General features: G+C 47.3%; 6 protein-coding genes across 6 annotated transcripts; all 6 read right to left on the bottom strand.

Moving 5' to 3' along the window:
* Nucleotides 1–1,915: 1,915 nt before the first annotated feature.
* On the bottom strand, nt 1,916–2,434 carry N7483_012905 (nucleoside deaminase; the record flags this gene model as incomplete). Its single annotated transcript, XM_057096332.1, has 1 exon — nt 1,916–2,434. The coding sequence occupies one exon, from the start codon at nt 2,432–2,434 to the stop codon at nt 1,916–1,918; it is 519 nt and encodes a 172-aa protein (XP_056942303.1).
* A 326-nt stretch (nt 2,435–2,760) lies between these two features.
* N7483_012904 (uncharacterized protein) lies at nt 2,761–3,774 on the bottom strand (the record flags this gene model as incomplete). The annotated part of the gene is made up of 1 exon (XM_057096331.1): nt 2,761–3,774. One exon carries the CDS (start codon nt 3,772–3,774, stop codon nt 2,761–2,763), a length of 1,014 nt encoding a protein of 337 aa, XP_056942302.1.
* A 1,311-nt stretch (nt 3,775–5,085) lies between these two features.
* Nucleotides 5,086–5,274, bottom strand: N7483_012903 (uncharacterized protein; the record flags this gene model as incomplete). The annotated part of the gene is made up of 1 exon (XM_057096330.1): nt 5,086–5,274. One exon carries the CDS (start codon nt 5,272–5,274, stop codon nt 5,086–5,088), a length of 189 nt encoding a protein of 62 aa, XP_056942301.1.
* Nucleotides 5,275–8,062: 2,788 nt separating this feature from the next.
* N7483_012902 (uncharacterized protein) lies at nt 8,063–9,565 on the bottom strand (the record flags this gene model as incomplete). Its single annotated transcript, XM_057096329.1, has 3 exons — nt 8,063–8,146; nt 8,205–8,869; nt 8,962–9,565. The coding sequence occupies 3 exons, from the start codon at nt 9,563–9,565 to the stop codon at nt 8,063–8,065; spliced, it is 1,353 nt and encodes a 450-aa protein (XP_056942300.1).
* Nucleotides 9,566–10,493: 928 nt separating this feature from the next.
* N7483_012901 (uncharacterized protein) lies at nt 10,494–13,259 on the bottom strand (the record flags this gene model as incomplete). The annotated part of the gene is made up of 4 exons (XM_057096328.1): nt 10,494–11,568; nt 11,629–12,391; nt 12,451–12,949; nt 13,149–13,259. The coding sequence occupies 4 exons, from the start codon at nt 13,257–13,259 to the stop codon at nt 10,494–10,496; spliced, it is 2,448 nt and encodes an 815-aa protein (XP_056942299.1).
* Nucleotides 13,260–15,297: 2,038 nt separating this feature from the next.
* N7483_012900 (uncharacterized protein) lies at nt 15,298–16,333 on the bottom strand (the record flags this gene model as incomplete). Its single annotated transcript, XM_057096327.1, is given in 2 exon segments — nt 15,298–15,750; nt 15,767–16,333. 2 exon segments carry the CDS (start codon nt 16,331–16,333, stop codon nt 15,298–15,300), a joined length of 1,020 nt encoding a protein of 339 aa, XP_056942298.1.
* Nucleotides 16,334–17,967: the final 1,634 nt, after the last annotated feature.

Genomic DNA, 17,967 nt, shown 5'->3' with positions numbered 1-17,967 from the left:
AGCATTTGAGTACGTAGGGGGATCGATTGTACCTGACGTCATGGTGTGTTGTGGCACATTTGAACGGACTCACATTCCCTTCCAATTAATGAGTCTACTTAAGTTCAATTCTATTCGAGATTATTCTATGCACATATGTACTACTTGTATGTAATAGCACTTAAGTATAATGTTGTGGTTCTACAGAGTACAGAGTATAAAGACAATTGTATCTGTTGATGTAAACTCCAACTTAATGGAGCAAAAGCAATATCAAATCAGACAATCATATTTCCCGGTTCATAAAAATTAACTATGAAACTAGTTTAACGGAGTACTCCATTCATATGAAATGAGCTCAAGGCTACTAAATTTCCCAAATCGAGTTTTGATCCGGAGTAAATGGTTCAGACTTAGCGCCGCCTTAACCCACATCGAGAGGTAAAGATCTGCAATTTCCCTCGATTGCGCTTACTCTTCCTGTTCCATGAAATGTTTCTGCTCCTTCACTCTTGGCAGTGGGGTCAAGTTGTGCTCTGTCCTTGAAAATAGACCTTGCTAGGATGCTGTCCCTTCACATCAACTTGACGTCAGGGACACGAGATACTTTCGAATATCACCCCCGAGCGGAAACTTGAACGACGTGTACAATGCAAGACGCATGTGCTTTTTTATCGTTTCGTCATCACCGCCTCTTCAAGTTTAAGCTCCCAATTGCATTGAACTAGTGATTCAAGTTCTTCCTGGATCCTGCACGCGATCTGAATATGTAAATAGCTTGGAGCTTGCGTACCCAGCTGGGCCAGCTCTGATTCTCTGGCTCGGGTGGGTACCTTGGCTGGGGCGCCACAAGGAAAAAAAGAGGGGATCATAAGGGATCATCGGGATCATCCCTTTTCCTGCATCCTGATTCTTGGCCCTACCAGTCCCCTGCTGTGGCTTTAGTTTCTTTAGTGGCTTTTCTTGGGGCTGTGCGGTCACCTTTTTTTTGGAGCTCATACTGCGCTGCCAATGAGGGTATCCTATGCCGAGGTGAGTGACAAATCTCAGGGATTCATTTTCCATGGTGTTTATGATTCCACAAGAAGGAAAGCTTCTTCATCTCCACTGTGGATGGGACGGGACATTTTCTGCACATGATGAAGACACTTGGAAATGACTTTTCTGATCTCCGATGTAACCTCTTGAATTGAAGTTTGGATGCGCGGTCGGCTTTGAGTATGGCTTTGGACCCAGTCCCGTGCCTGTGGAACACTAGTTTGGTCTCAGTCCCTATAGAATCATAGAATGGCAGATGTGGAGGTGATGTCTATCGCCGTGATACTCCTGACAAGGTGTCCAGGTGTAAATGTGACAACTGGCCAGTTGGTATCTCACCAGCTACTGCCCATGGAATATCTTGGGATAAAAAGCTAGAAATAATGTTTTAGCTGATGCCACCTGGGCAGTCCCGAGGTCATTTAGCTGAAGAACTGCATGTACAGTATTTTTACTAGTATTCTCTCTACTTGCTTATGTTTGATCAATGTTGATGTACTGTGGCACATCCGAGTATATATCATCGATGATCATCACTTTTACTAGTACTACCACTGACATCTGGACACTACGTCAATATGCCACTAGTACTATCACTCACATGACATTCATACCTGGGCATGGTATAGACAAATGCAAGCCAGATAGTCAAAACAACAATGATCATCATCAATTATTGTCTCACAGCGTCCTATATCCACATGATCCACTCCACGCGACATCATGTACAACATAACATAAGCTCATTATCAGTAAGACATGTGCAAGAACTCAATCTCAACTCCGGGGCTTAATCTCATACTCCCTGAGACTCAATCACCCTCTCAAAGTACACTATTCTCCGTCACGGTATACGCCGAGTCTACCCGAACCTTGGCCTCGCCATGTCCCCAACTCCTCACACTCTCGTACCATGAACATCCCAATACCTCCGACTATCATCAACAACCCTCCCCTCCCAACCCCCCTCAACAACCGGTCCAATAACCTCCACAAAGCTCTGACCCCTCCCAAAAACCTCACGGCAAGGTAAATCCATCGTGAGATTCTCCGGATTCCCACTTCCGATAACATCCTGTAACGCTTTCTCCGAAGCAAGGTAAACCAAGCGACCAATATGCGCCCAGTAGATCGTACCAGCGCACATAGCGCACGGTTCCCACGTCGAGACTAGCGTGCACTTTGAAAGGTATGTCCAGTCATAGTTATCTGCTGCGTTTCGGGCAACTTCGCTTTCTGCGTGGCGGACGTGTGAAAGGGAGTTGGAGGTTGTTAGGATTGTTTCGTTATCTGGTGCGACTAGGAGAGCGGCAAAGGGGCGTTTGGAGTGTTGGTCTTGGGCTTGGGTCTGAAGGTTTAGGCAGGTTGATGCGATGGTGTTTAGTTGGGTTGGTGTTAAGGGGGTTAAGTTTGTCATTGTGGAGTGGTAAGTCGAGGTTAATCGGATTATGCTTGAAAGTGGTAGATATTCAGATCTGGTGTAGCTTGGGATGTTATACTTATATGCAGTTACTAGACGGCGGCTTCCACCGATGGTACTTCCGAGTGTGAGGGGAAACATATCAGCCCCTCATTTTATCATTTGAATATTCAATGTTCCCAATTTGAATGATTTTGTGAGTTAACTCAATCAGAATAATGTACAGTCTACCATGCAAATTGAATATTATCAACAAATAGTATGAGTAAGTAATAGGTTCGTGGAGGGTATATACAAAGTTACCAATTATATAAGATCATCAGTCATGCAAAAGAATCATTCGGGTCAGATTTCGACGTAGGGGAAATGTTGGATATAGAGAAGCGCGGATCATGAGACGACTGTTTCGAGGACGCGCGATGACGATTCTGGAATCCATGCGCATAGCTATTAAATTCCAACGGATCAATCATACGGGCCTGACTATCACTATCAGTCGGTGCAGCATCAGGACGAAAAGAGAGATCCACAAAATCAGATAAATCCGTTGGCGCAGAGTTACTACCGCTCATCTTTTCGGCAAAGACGACGAGCTTGTTTAGGATTGCGTATTCCAGTTTCAGCTTTATGCTGTACACCATTGCTTTCAGTGTAAACTGTACGTCGGACATCCCAGTAAATTGTACTGCGATTACGGCGGCGTCCATGAGTATCATGAAGAAGTTCACGACGAGGAGTTGGACGAGGATTCCGCGGTAATGGCCGCGCGGTCGCAGGTTGAGTAGTCGCACGGCTTCGATGGAGTATATCACTGAGAGGATAACTTCTTGAACCGAGAAACCGATGAGTTGGATGCGCTCGAAGATGTTGAAACCTCGGTTGAATAGGTATGCTTTGTTTGAGTGGCTGCCGAGTTCGAGGACGGAGGCGGGGATGTGAAGGATGATTGCGTCGACGATAATCATTATTAGAGTTGCGCGGAGAATCTTCGGATTCTGAAGAACGAGATGGAGTCGAGACCATAGAACTAGCGATTGACCCGTAACCATGCAAACCCACGCGATGAGCTCCATAGCTACTGGGAAGAGATTGTTGTAGATATTGTAGATGATGAGGAGGTATCCGAGGCCGAAGGGAATAATGCTGAAGGAGGCGATGAGGAGACACCAAAAATAGAGACCCCCATAGCGTTTGAAGGTTGCGAAACAGAGTACAATCAGCTCGAGTGCGTTGTACCATGAGATTCCGATGAGCACCGCTACGGCGGTATGCTCTGCGGGACCATCTGGAGCTCGTGGAGCGAGGCCAAAGTAGCTGGCGGCCATACTACTTGACATAAGGGCATATTCACCCTAGAAATGTGCAGGTGGAAAATGGACGTTCTGTACAGTCGAGTTGAGGCCCGGGAGAGCTTTCAGCTGTTATAAGAGAAACATTGAATGTTGGGGCCGAATGATGAACATGAATTGAAGGCGGGAGAGTTCGAATCACACTTGGGTAGTCTGGGGAACAGATATATTTGGCAACATGTGCACGCTGGGTCCAAGTTTCCCAGGTTAGAAACACATAATAACCTGGGGGGGATATACTGCCCCCAATGATATATATGAAACCACCGTGACGAGAAGAGAGATAAATTCAAGAGGCGAAAAAGGTACAAGGAGGTGGCGGAGAAAGCAGATACTAGTAATGGCCCGTCGTAGATATAACTAAGATATCATTGGTGAAAAGAGAGGAGATTGTGGGGGCCAACAGATTGAATTGAATCTTGGTTTTTATTCTGATTCGTGAACACGGCTCGGTTCTGTTGAACGCTAATAAGAACTCCCCGATAACGGCCGTCTATGACCATGATAAGTTCTATTTGCCCTGCACGGCGTAATTCGTGTTGATGCCCGGGTGTACATGTGTACATGCGCGTGTGATCTATTTCAGCCCCATTCTTCAGCCATGTGCATGTCAGTCGCTAATAATTGAATTAGATTGGTATGTGGTTTCTGGGGGGGTTTAAGGGTTTTATGAAGATCTGATTGCTCGGAGATAAGGGAGAACATTTGAATTACGAAGCACGAGGTTGGGGTCCTTAGTCAACCACGTCAACCACTTCCAAGGCTGAACACGAACTGACCCTGGGGTAGAATTTCCTACTTTGTCCGAATTAAACCTTGGTATTTCCAAATCAGAGTCAGATCAGAGGGAACCTGAATTTGGTAATGATAACAGGTTGATTAACTTCAATAGGAAGCTGATCACGCGCGATATTACTCAATCAAATTTTCTATCTTATCGGCTATAAATACCTTCATCTCGGCTATTTTTGGCTCTGTGTAATAGATAATCTATAGCCGCGCGTCTTTTCACATTGCTTCACCGGAATCAGATAAAGATCTACTGTTATTTGATAAACTACATGAGCTGGAGAAATCTGAAATTCACCAGGGGCTTCATGTGACAATGCCCTCATAAAAAGGAGCGGCTAAGTCCTAGTAGCTGTTACTAAGGAATAATCTGATCTGGTTGAAGGTGCGTTATCATTCTGTGGCCACCTTGGGGATCGCATGGTAGCGCTCCCTGTAGACAAACTTGAATCAAACAGAAAAGATAAATAGCATCTAAATGATATGTCGTGGGTAGCGCATCGCTGGTGATTACTTCAGTCCTGGAACCCAATGCGCACGAGCGTGTCCGCCTCCAGAAACTTCTGTAGAGGTCGCGGATTGCTGAGATGTGAAGAGCGGCTCGGATGACACGCCATGGAAATTGTATGGCCCATAGGTAGAATTGCATAACGGCGGCAATTCTTCGACTGGGTCTGTACGCTTGGCGATCCGGTCCATGGTGGTGTCGTAGCCAATGGTAAATTTCTTTATCATTGAGATGCACTCCGGCGTGCGGCCATGAGCGTTCTGAACCACCGTAGACACCTATAAAAATTGTGGTACGGTTTTTGTTAACTAAGCCCTCAGCTCTAAATCGGCAGCAGCTCAAGCTTCAATGTCACAAAGGTCGAGGTTGTCTAAGATGCTTCGACTGATCTCAGGCCACTTGTTAAAGATGGGCTCAAGGGATCAATGGGAAAACTTCGGAGTGGCTTTAACATAGTTCATATCTGCACTCGAAACCGTCGGACACCGATGAGAAAGTGATTTTGCGAGGTGTAAATTCGGAGTGAATGTCGGGGATGTAATGGTGTGGTTTGGAGTCCTTGAAACGAGCACTTTTGCCCAGGGTGATAGCGACTGCGTCATCATCCTCGGGCTCCTCCTGCTCCTCCTAAACCACCGGCAAAACTCCCAGTCGGGCGGAGTGTTTTTTGGAGATAGTCACCCTCCCTCGAGACTCATCACATGTCCTTTGTGTGTCTTATCATGAAATAAAATCGGACCAATTCGCTCTCGTGGGCTCTTTGCTCGACTCCAGCCTCTAGACTAAAGGCCGAAATTTCATAGAAATTCACCAGCCGTATCAGGGAGACCTCAATGATAATCGATTAATGTTTGCTTCATCGATTTTCCCTGGCATAGATCCTTTCCACACCATAGAAGGAAGACGCGAAATAGTGTGAGAGATAGGGGACTTCGCGAGCTGATACGCTGACCTTTAAAAGGTTGAGGAGAGAGGGAAAGTTATGCTGTGTTTCGAATTAGTTATCGGTTCGTTTCGCTGTGGGTTGCAGATCAAAGTGTCGGGCTAGAAGAGAAGACTAACCTTCAAATTCCTTTTCCAATTCTGCCTTCTCAATGAATATCCTCCTATCTCTTGTGCCAAGTTAACAGCCGTTCGATCTCGGATTCGTCTTGACCCTAGTATTTCCCCATGAATCTAGGCCCCGGTTGCTCAACATGAGTAGGCTTGCCTGGGGAAACTGTTCATCATCGGCAGTAAACGAAAGTTGGGATCCCTCCCTTGACACCACAGGAGACTGTGCTAGGCTTTGGACAATCATTGTGGTAAAAAGTCGGTCAAGCCGGTCCTTGAGGTCATGCACACCCTCTTTCCTCACCTCGTTTTCTTGGTCTGCACATGAGATCAAAATGTATGGACTGTGCCAAGGATCTGGTCGACGATAAATTCCAAAGTCGTATCTCGCTTCGCCTCCAGGAGGACTTTGGATTATTTTCCGATTGCAGTTGGTTTGATTCTCAATATGAGCAAATCCAATTTCATTCTGTGCGGGAACTGACCTTTATGTCAGCTTTGTCGATTCCTCCAGTCTTTTGCGCAGATTCTTCCATCGAATGCTTTGTCCATATTTCAAGTTGGAGGATAGATAGAAATCAGCACGGTATTCTGATCCCACCAGTGGACTCTAGCTCATAAAAGTGGATAAACACCCGACCCTATGATGAATTTATTGGTCTTCTCGGACTTCCCCTGGCGAAATCTGGCATGTCTCTTCGGGGATGAACCTCGTGTGCTAGGGCATCTCCAGCTCACAGAACCTTGTCGTCTGAATGGACTTTTCCACCCATTTTTGAAGATTCTCAAAGTCACACTCAGGGATTTGTGAAGGCTGCATGGTTAAAAGTTCCAGAATGATCGTGAGTGAGAGATGTGGTAGGAGGTAGAAGGTAGAGGCAATGGTAAAAGAGAGACAAAGACTTGAAATTCGAGAGACTCAAGCCATCATCCAAGTCCAATGGTCCAATGGTGAAAGGGATGAAGTAGTATGAAGGTAAGAAAGACTCAGCATGGAGAGAAAATCAGTTGCTTTAAATAGACTGCTACTTCAGTAAAAGAACTGAAGCTTTGAGTTGCTATAACAGGTCAAACATTTGACCTGGAACAAAGCTTGCAGACAAGGCTCTTAAGTTGATGTATAGTTATCTCTGTATGATTTATCCTTCACTTATACAAGTCTACCTGTAGACTACCTTGAAGGGCTCAGTGTTGTCAGTATGAGGTTACCAGACAACTACATACTCTCATTACCTTCCAAGTAATACAGTAGCCGGGTTATACTAGGAGACAAGAAAGACTACATCAGTTTATAGTTATTTTCATCTATTGAATCAATTCACTGGATCAAGCCCAGTAGTTATCTGACGCCTCTGTCGCGAATATCAAAGACATCAGAACCAAACTCGGTTCTACTTGTAAAAAAGAAAAAAAAGGTAAGACGAGGACCACCGCCCAGAAACGTGGATAGCATAGCTCGTCACACAAGGTATCTGGAACGAGAAAAAAAAAGAGAACATAAAAGATACAAACCGAGCAACTTAAGACACCTTGTAGAAGTGAAGAGAAATAGCCATTACAGCAGTGGAAATCTCGAAGAAAACCCGCACGCAGAAAGATAGAAGAACAAACACAAGAAAGCAGACCTGGGTAAGAAAGCATAATGTAATTTCGTATTCACGTCGGAATACGTGTTTCCCTCCCCGCCGTAACGCCGTCCGTTGGATGAAGCCGGGTATATCCAGCACCGTGATGCAACATGTACTGAGAAGTTTGAAAATCAAAGAAAATCAAGAAACAAGACGTGGGGGAGATCATCTGGTTTGCAGGGTTGGAGAAATGACCCGCACTAGCCCTTCGTCTTGTATCATTTTTTGTGGGATAGGAAAAAAGTAGACGGATAACGCATGTGAAACGTGTTTTTTTTGAAAGAGTTCTGGAAAGATCTTATCTGGCGCCGATACCAAACATACCAACTCCGTAGCTGCCACCGCGCTCGGATAAAGGAGTTGAGACCTTGGAGACGTGATCCTAAAGGGGTGACCGTTAATTCTGGGTTCGGTCACGGGGGGATCAACTGGAATCGTACCTTCTTCCGTTTCTTTTTCCCGGTTCCATCGCCATTGGAGTAGAAACCGGGATCATCGTCGTCGTCTGCATAGCCTTCGCCGTACCCGACAAAGCTATTATCATCGTATTGTCGCTTGCGACCACGGCTGGGCCGAGGGCGCTCAGGATCATGGGGTGTAGAGGCTGACACAGGCCCTTGAGCAACAGGAACGCGTGCGCCTGGTGTTTGTGCGGCTTTCTTGCTCGTATCACCGAGACCTGGGTTCTTGGCAGGCTTTTCATGCCCAAGGGCATCCTCCCAGAAATCATTGTTTGCCACGGGGCCAGGCTCTAACTTCATAGCTTGAGCCTGGAGATTGTAGAGCGCCGAATCAAGGTCCGCAACCTTAATCGGCTTGCCAAAGACCTTCTGGTTCTGCCATTCTTCCTCCGGCCACATAGTGAGATGTCTCAGAGTCCCAGGCGCTCCTGGATCCTGTTTGCTCGGTTTGTTCCTGCCTGCAAGCCCAAACGCCTTCAGTTTGCCCTCATACGACTTCCGTAGACGGTTAATCTTTTCGCCTGTCACGGGATCCAGTCTTGCCACGGATTGCGCGATGGAGCCGAGTCCATAGAGAGAAATGAGATCCAACGATGGATCTGGACCAGTCACAATGGGAGCTGTTAAGCCACGAAGACAAAAAACTGTGTTAACAAGTTTGGTTTCAAGAATGCGCTAAAGGACAGTGTAATCACACAACTACCACAGAAGCAACTCAAACTCAGGGGATTCTTACAGCTTTTGCAAAGGTGGAAAGCCGAAGTGAAGTCATTTTGAAGTGATTCCAAACCGAGATTTCGGGTGTCAGTTCTAGAGGCGGAGAAATCCGTATCCAAATCCATGGTATCCATGTCAACGTCGGGGCCTGTGTTTTGGTTCTGTCGGTCGTGGTCTGTCGGTGTGTATTTTGTTGGTTGTTGTCTCTCCGTATTGCTTATTGAGTCGTGCATTGCAGAGTGAAAGTTTTTCCGATCGGCGTCCTCCGCTGACGGCGCATGCGCGAGGTGACCACTGACGCTGCTCGCAGGCGTGGGGAACGAGTTTGTAGCACTCATTGCCGGTTGCTGAGAGACTTGTGTAGACATCGGGGTAGATGAGGGGGGAGAGGAAGTGGAAGGTTGTTGGGTAGTCGCCTGGTTGGGTGATGCCTGGGAGGATGCAAAGTTGGAGACATGGCTTTGATCGCTGACCGACATCAACGGAGGGGACGTTGGAGTCTGAGGGATGTGATCCGAAGGAAAAAGAAGCTGGTAGTTCTCTTTGTGAGATCCGGCGGCAGCTGGGGAAGAGGGTGAAGGAGGTGCGGCTGGAAAGGATATCGAAGGGGTGCGATCCGACATGGGAGTCTTTCTGTCAGAGCAAGTTCCTGCCGATTGGAACAGAGAAGAGGAGAATGTGCTTTTGAGGTTGCCTGCAGGGCAAGGTCGTCCAAAATATCACGTTTCGACACGAGCGCTGGGCCGGTAAGAGAGGGGGGTTCCCGGTCGACGGTCGACGCTCAAAGGCGGGCGAGCAGGGTCGTTCCACGGGGCGGCCTAGATCATATGCATTCCACGCGACTGAAAGGGGACCTCAAATCCTCACAGGCGATCGGGAGTGGGTTGGGGTTGATGGGGGGGATGACGGGATGGCGGATGATTCCAGACGCTCTCGAAGAACTGAGAGACTGGAGGCAAAACGGGCCGGACACGTGACGCGGGACTCGGCTCTAGAACCGGGATGTTATTTGACCTGCAGGAACATTCAATGGATTCAATGTAAGGTGAACTATAAATGAAGTTACTATATAAAAATTTATTTGAAATATCATTCACTTAAATGTACCGTATCTCCTAGCAGAATTTCTATAAGTAATAGCGGCAATTTTTTTATCTGTTATGTCCTTGCACTTGTAAGACGTCAAGAACCATGGATCTACCCCGGGGTATTGAATGGATCATCTGATCAATGAGATCCACTGTATATGGCTAAGCCTATACCTATACCTACGCATGCCCATGTGGGATTACTAGAAAAATATACAGTAATAATATCAAAACTACCCAAGGAAATATCACCTGGGTATACTAGTGTATTCCAATATGGCATGAATATCAGCTATGGTATATCAAAAAGACCTTCCGAACCAAGAAAAAAAAACGAATCGTTCCAGCAAGAGCAAATCCAGAATCACCCCATCGCAATGCACATCATAACCCGTATCCAACAAAGCAAGGAGCATAGCAATTCCAATACATAATTACCGATGACAAGAATGAGGCTCCGCGCTCATGATTGATAAAAGGCATGGGATTGATGTACCAACTGAGCCGAAACATCCGGAATATCTTGCTCTAGTGATGCCATCAACTCAATCTGTTCCTGTTGACTGAGTGTACGCTCTCGCCATGATGGTACTGGGAACGGTTCATTGAAGTATTGGGAATATTGGTCTCCAATTGTAGTTGTCCATTGCATGGGATCAACGGTGGCATCAACATAGGCTAGATGGCTGGCTGTCGTGGAAGCAAGAGAGAAGTGGGGATCCCAGCCTTGAAGACCAGGTACCACTGAGGGCATTGAGTTATAGGGCGTTGTTGGGTCAATAGAAACATCCGAGAAAAGGGAGCTGGGTACACAGAAATCTTCTGGTGAGTAGGGGAACGTCTGGGGCTGAGCGGTTGACGATGATGGGATACCGAATTCGGACATGGGAAGGATTAAGGGCTGCTTGGATGGAAGTCTCAAAGCAGGAGGTGTGGATTCTTCGCTAAAAGGCACAGTCGGATCAGCAGACTGGCCTCTGGATAAAGTGCCAGTTGATGCGGTGTCGCCTATTGAGTGGTTTCCTGCCCGATAACTGTGGGCATAATAAGATGCGGTCGTGGTACTGGAGGGGCTGGACATCGTCGGGGGTGTCGTGACCTCTTGCGAAGAGGTTGGGGTGGGATGATTGGATGGGGAATGAACGACAAAGGATTCTTCGGTGCTATAAGCCTTCAAGCAAGCGGCAACGAGACGCTTGTAGAGCAATAATGCCGATTGGACACCGGGCCATCGTTCGGCTGTGAATACAAGCACTTCCAGGGCCATGTCCAGATAGTTTTGCACTTCTTCGACCGGGTGCTCTTTCCGGATCTCTGGGTAGGAGAGTGTCCACAAGACAGTGTTGAGAGCCATGAAGAGGGATTGAGTAAAGATCCAGGTTACATCCACTGATCCCGTCACCATCTGTTCTTTATGCATGGCAATGTTGAATGTTGATGACTCGTAGCATATCTTCGCGGCATTGATCGATGGCTCCGGTACTTGAGGTGATGGTCGGTACATCAGGATGACTATAGTATTCATTCTTCCTTTGAACCTATAGACAATGTCAGTTGGGGGCGCACACGCGCTACAGAAAGGCCAGGAAGCCCCCTACCATTTCACATCCAAGCCGCTGCCATCGTCATTCCTGGGGCAAGAATCCATCCACTGGTCGATCTTGGCTGACATATAGGAGAACCAGGGATCTTGATCATCCACCGGACTCTCACGTCGTTTGAGATATAGGGCACGTCGAACTTCCAGTTGAAGTAGCCGCATCTTGAAAAAATGAATAGCAAGACATTTACCGATCACAGGTTTCGCTCCCGGTATGACACCGTCAGCTGTAATGTACCGATCATCGACTAACTCGAAAAAGTTGACGTCGATGTTGTCGTGGCTGACACTGAAGCAGTTGGCACGGCCCAATGAGTGAGAAAGCCCCAACTCCATGGATGCGACGATCCAAAATAGTCTGCGGCGCATATCGATCTCTAATGGATTCAGGATTCCGCCGTCGGGGGAGATGGTGATGGTAGCTTCTTCGGCCAAGCCAAGATCCTGGCACAGCTTGACAGCTGTTCCCACAACCCAGTATGCAGCCGTTCGAGTCGGGGTCAGCATGGAATACTGAGCAATCATGACCAAGCATTGTAACGCTCTTATATCCATCTCCTTGAGAGTTGGTTCTAGGAATGGTAATGCGGCTAAATAAAAACTATCTGCCAGACCGGCATAGTCCGGACTCAATTTTTGCATGCTGATTGCAATGGCCATTCGTAGTTGAAAGTTATGGCAAGGGTCAGTTGAGCCATTCAAGACCTCGTCGGCTTCTCGTCTGAAACTAGGTTCATGTAAAGTTGGGAGCAAAGCTTGTGCTGCAAACAAAGGAAACAGTCAGCCATAACACGGTGCAGTTCAAGCGATGTAAGTGTACCTTTTGCCACAAACAGATCTATCAACTTGTATGTCAACCCCGGCAAGGGTAATTCCGGGTGTGGAAGTGAACTGATCATCGGGTAAACTTTCGAAGTCGGTTTCGAGTGTTCTTGTGCAAAGGCAGCCTTAATTTCCTGAGCTGTTAATTCGGGCACGACATCTTTGATGCTCTTGGAATCTGTATTTTGTTTGGCCATCTCCATAACAAGACGCGTCATGGCAATGCCACTGGAGGGTCCTAGGTATCGTGGCTCGTCATTTTCCTGGAAACGGATGCGACCAGCGCCCCGCACCATCAATTCCGCATCAGCCGCATGTTGAATCTCCTTCTCCGCTGCTGCGAGTTCTCTCTCGAGGGCGCGGGCTTTTTCACGTAGGGAGACAATATAGGTCCGTGGAATGGGGGCGTCTCGGGTGGAGTCGTAGTAGACACACTTGGCATTACTTCGTTCGCAGGGTGCACATCGAGGGATTCCGGGGTCACATCTAGATTTCCGCTACCCACATAAGTTCACGAGTCAGTTTGAGGGTCCAAGGACAGTGGAGTTTGTCTGATGATTATCTCCGCATCCTTCCCGATCATGAACTTGAATTTCCTCTCGTGTTTTCTCTCTCTTTGTTCTTCCAAGTCTCTGTTTTCCCCCTTCGCGGGGCAAGGGAAGATTGAGTTTATTGAGGGGCAATATGGCATCATACCTGTCGACATCTAGTGCATGCGGTGAGGGTATGAGCGATCCGACCATCCGGTGGATCAAAGGGCGACTCCGGAGAAGGCTGCCCGGGAGAGAGCTGAGAGCTCTGGGTCATGGTTGTGGAGTTGGGAAGAACGAACTCCAGGGATCGAAGGAGGGAAGGTCACATGCGACGGGAGGCTCCAAGAAACCCCCCGAGTCCAAGTTAGTTGATCCACCACGACAAAGTCGACATATTCCGGCAAATATGAAACCCCTCAAGTGTAAGGGGCGGGCCCCATGGTAAAATTGGGTCAGAATGGGGGTCGAAGAGGGGCCTCGGTCCAGATCTGGATCGACGGAGAGGAGTTTGGAAGCGACGGGAGAGATCCGTGGGAGGTTTTTTGAGGGGTGGAGAGATTGTAGATCAAGGAAGATACAGTAGTATATCACAGTTATATCAGTTAGATCAGCCTGAGTGCGTAAGTGATATATGCAGATGATAATTTGAGATCTTGTTAGGTGCAGGTGCATAGGTATAATATGAGAATAGTAATATTATTCATTTTGATCTCCATTGTATCCACTGTGAAACGAGGCTCAGCTGAAAAGTGGCTAGACTGCATAACCGTTTGATTTTCACTGGTCCACTATCGTCCACCATTTTGTATTGGTTTTTTTATTATTCTTATAGTGGATGTGGAAAGGATCTCCACTGGGGAATTACGAAGCCATTCACCGTATACCAGTGCCAGCGGTTCCATTGGGCTTTGGGCCTAATCAGTGCATGTATACACACACTGTGTAAGGCCCAACGCTTTGGCGCTCTAAGCCCGACGATCATTCCACAGTGGAACATTTAAAGGATCAGATTGGACGTTAGTAGTGGATTTCCGAGATCAATTGATCATCTGATTTCATTTTCTGTCCCGTGTTTAATTGTACTCGCTTAATAGTGCAAGACCATCCAGTATAAAGTAGGGCTGATAATTAAGAATCACAAGGATACACACACAAGCCATTCAACGGTGTGGCTCTTCAGCCCCCAACACGCCCAGTGTCTTGAGGTTCATGCCCAGACCTTTGGATATACTAATTGTGGCTATCCCTGCCGAACAATAGACCAAACAGGAATCATTAAATTCCATTTTGTGGCCCACTTTCCGCCGTTCGGTCCGTACGGATCTTGCTGTGGCTGAGAATGGCAACTGATCAATTTTAATAGATGGAAGTGCCCAAGTGAAATAGTCTGCGTAATGCTTGATAATGCTATATATATTTTTTGACATCTTGAGACTCAAAAATCGTCCAAATTCAACGTTCTAGCGGCAATCTCATCATGTATACGATTTTGGAACTCAATGGCATGTGCGTAGACCCACGATGCATGCGCCCGTCTGTAAACATCTAGACAGGACAGCCCTGGAGGTTACACAGCTTATCGTCCGTTCTCAATCCAACGCAGACATCCGGTCAAGAGACTGACGAGTACCATAGTATGTACGAGAATCCTTGTTAACCTCGGAAATGCTTGCGCGATTGATGTCTACTATGTAATACTAGATCCCGGAAGACAAGCCTAATTCAAATGTTATAACCAACCCCAAATATACACACGACTACTATTAGTAACTGAGAGGAGAAAAAATGGCTCTGAGACTTTTATTGAGAGATTTCGAAGGGCAAAAGGAAACATTCAAAGTTCGAATACAAGAACCGGAGCAGATAGTATGTAATTACGAGTCAAAGACCTTAACTGCATGGACCTCCAGGGCTGCCGGTGACAAGCAGTAATCAGTAGTAAGACGTCGCACAACTTGAAGCCGCGAACTAGTAACAAAAATTATGAAATTTTACAGGTATCTCGAGATCAGTTCTGAATTGGATTCATTTGAAGCTTGTTTTATAGAGGGAAACTCTCTATAAACATTACAGATATCAAAGTTATTCGACGGAAGAGAGAAATAATAGTATGTAATTGAAGACTGGTGATGACACAGATCTTCGGAAGGTCATATCAAAAGACCACCATTTCCAGGTGATCAATATGTGCAAAAGAAAAAGTTTGTAGGGTATACAAATAGCTCCCAAAAACGCTATCCATAGCTGCGTAAAAGAAGTCCCCAATTGAAAAAAAGAAAAGCGAAAGAAGAAAAGAAAATCGCTTATCCAATTTACAGGTTGGAGCCAATAGTGGCAATGACGGAGCCAACGGAGACACCAGTGCCAGTCAGACCAAGACCAGAGACAAGCAGGGCAACCTCAGGAGAGAGCTGGATCAGCAGAGCCTTGCCGTCAGTGCCAACAACAGTCAGGAGCTCGTCAAGGGGCTCGGAGACATCGACCAGAAGGTCACCGACGGAGCCGGCGGTCTTGATGATCTCGCCAACGGGGACACCAACACCGGGGAGACCGAGACCAGTGACGAGAGCGGCAACCTCGGGGGAGAGCTTAACGAGCAGCTGCTTGGCGTTGGGGCCGGTGACAGTAAGGATCTCCTTAACCTCCGGGGCAAGGTCGTTGACGATCTCACCACGCTTCTTCAGGGAGGTACCGACGGTAGCGAGGATGGTGCCGACAGGGACACCGACGGTGGGGAGACCAAGACCAGAGACGAGAGCAGCAACCTCAGGGGAGAGAGACGAGGACAGCACCAACATCAGCACCAACAACGATGACGAGACCGTCAACCTGGGGACCGAGACCAGTGACGAGGTCACCGAGGGAGCTGGCAGAGGCAACGATGGAACCAAGAGGAACACCAAGGGCACCGAGACCCAGAGAAGAAACCAGCTCGGCAACCTCGGGGCTCAGCTCAAGGAGGAGAGGCTGGAGGTCAGTACCAACGATAGTGAGGACATTCTGGACCTGAGGGCCGAGGTCCTGGACGAGGTGGCCGTCCTGGACAGCGGGGGCGCTGCTGTCGCTGGTGGAAGCGACACCAAGAAGGCTGGTCAGGTCACCGACGCTGGAGACAACAGGGAGATTGTCCAGGTCCAGCTCCTTGGTGACATCACCGAGCTGGAGGACATCGGCAATACCGTCAACACCCTCGAGCTGGGTCAGGTCACCGACGAGGCTGGTCAGGCCGGCGAGAGAGCCGAGGTTGGTGAGAGAGGTCACACCGGAAAGAGCACCGGAGTTGAGGAGAGGAGCAGCGAGAGCGCTGGTGGCCAGAGTGGCCATAACGGTACCGAAAGAGGCCTTCATTGTGGTATATTAGGGTGTATGATTCAAAAGAATGACTAGAGTCGGATTGACTAAAAAGGAGTGACTGATGTGGGAGTGTGAAGAAAACTTGAAGAAGGCTACGATCAACTGCAGCAGATCCTTTATTTATACTCTTAGATCCTTGGCCATTCAAGTTTTCTTTGAGAGAATTGGAAAATTGTCATGACCCAATAAACAGGTGGGTCCGAGTCTGTATCAACAGGATTCAGCGCCTCATATTTTGACAAAACCATGAGTGGATCTTTTATGATACCATCTCCATGTCAAACCTAATATCAAGTGGGAATTTCTGGATCCAAAGTCCAGTCTGCACTCCTAATGTGCCCAGGTGGGTTCTCATGAAATTTCCCGTATAAGGCAACTCACTCCTAGGGACCCAGTTCTTAGTATGGACTTCACTTGGCAGTGATACCAGCTTCCTGGGAAATTTGATCTGTTATTGCATCGTTCTTGAGTACGAAGGTGTAGAGTACAGTTCTTTGTATCTATCTATGGTCATATGCCCAGAGTTTCTTGTATGGACGTTGATCAGGGTCGATTATCACTAGCCCTATCATCTGATCTTGACCATATTATCGGATCTGAAGGACCGGAGTATGCCTGGAACCAAGATGAGCCAAAACAGGTAATTGTTTTGTGGAATGTCCATCTCAGGAATAGCCCGGAGATCACCGGGTATGCGGATCACGAGAAGAAAGAGAAGAGGATGTCCGTTCAAATTAAGATCTGCAGACCCTTTGAGATAGGGTTCCCCATAAACAGATGGTGCTGCCTGTGGCTGGCTAGTGTAAGCTTATATGAGCCATGTGGGCACCGAATACCTCCGGTTCACCATCAATAGCACTGCAGATCCTGAGCTTAAAGAAGAATAGCTGGACTTTGGGGCTTTGGGGCTTTTCTTGCGGATTTCCGGATCTTTCTCTGCGCAAATTTGAGTCTTGAGGCTTACGCACGTCCAATATCAAGTGGAGATCTGCGATAAATCCTCATCCTCGATTTGATAATGTCTTCCATTATCATAATGTTCAAATGTTACTCGAGTCTGAGATACTCTACAGAATCAAATTTGCCCCTAAAATGAAATACGGGGCTCACACAGCCCTCAAGAAAAGTGCTCCTCTTTCTAAGGTTGCTTAAGTTGTCAAAGAACCAGGGGAGAGCATCCGCATCCAATTAAAGGGACTGAAGATCCAAATAAAAGCCCCACTATGGGGCTGCTAGAGGACCCTCTGTGCTTGGACCCTTTCACACTCGAACATTAGAAATTCAGGAACTGCCAAATTGCCCCTAATTATCTCTGGTATGACTTTCGTACTCCGGATCGAATCCCGCTTTCCTTGGTAATTCGCCCCCTAATGGCCCGCAATATCAGACCCTGAAAATGCAATAATCCTGAAGAATTATTGTTTGGATTTAAGATTTCCTAGATAAGCACTGTCGGCAAATGATTTTTACCCGATAAAGTGTGCCACTTGCATCATACAGCCAGGGGTAGCTAAATGGAGAATTTTCTTTCGCCTCCTCCACATACCTCGTATAAGACCCTCCAGATGTCAATAGTGTCCACGTTACGGAACATGCGGAATACTTGCATTTCAGCTGTCAAAAGTTAG

The sequence above is a fragment of the Penicillium malachiteum genome (genome assembly GCF_028827825.1).
Source record: "Penicillium malachiteum strain IBT 17515 chromosome Unknown utg000005l:1.0-9002435.0:326005.0-9005861.0, whole genome shotgun sequence".
In the NCBI taxonomy this organism is placed as follows: domain Eukaryota; kingdom Fungi; phylum Ascomycota; class Eurotiomycetes; order Eurotiales; family Aspergillaceae; genus Penicillium; species Penicillium malachiteum.
The sequence above is the reverse complement of the archived record's forward strand: the minus strand, read 5'-3'. Positions and strand labels throughout refer to the sequence as shown.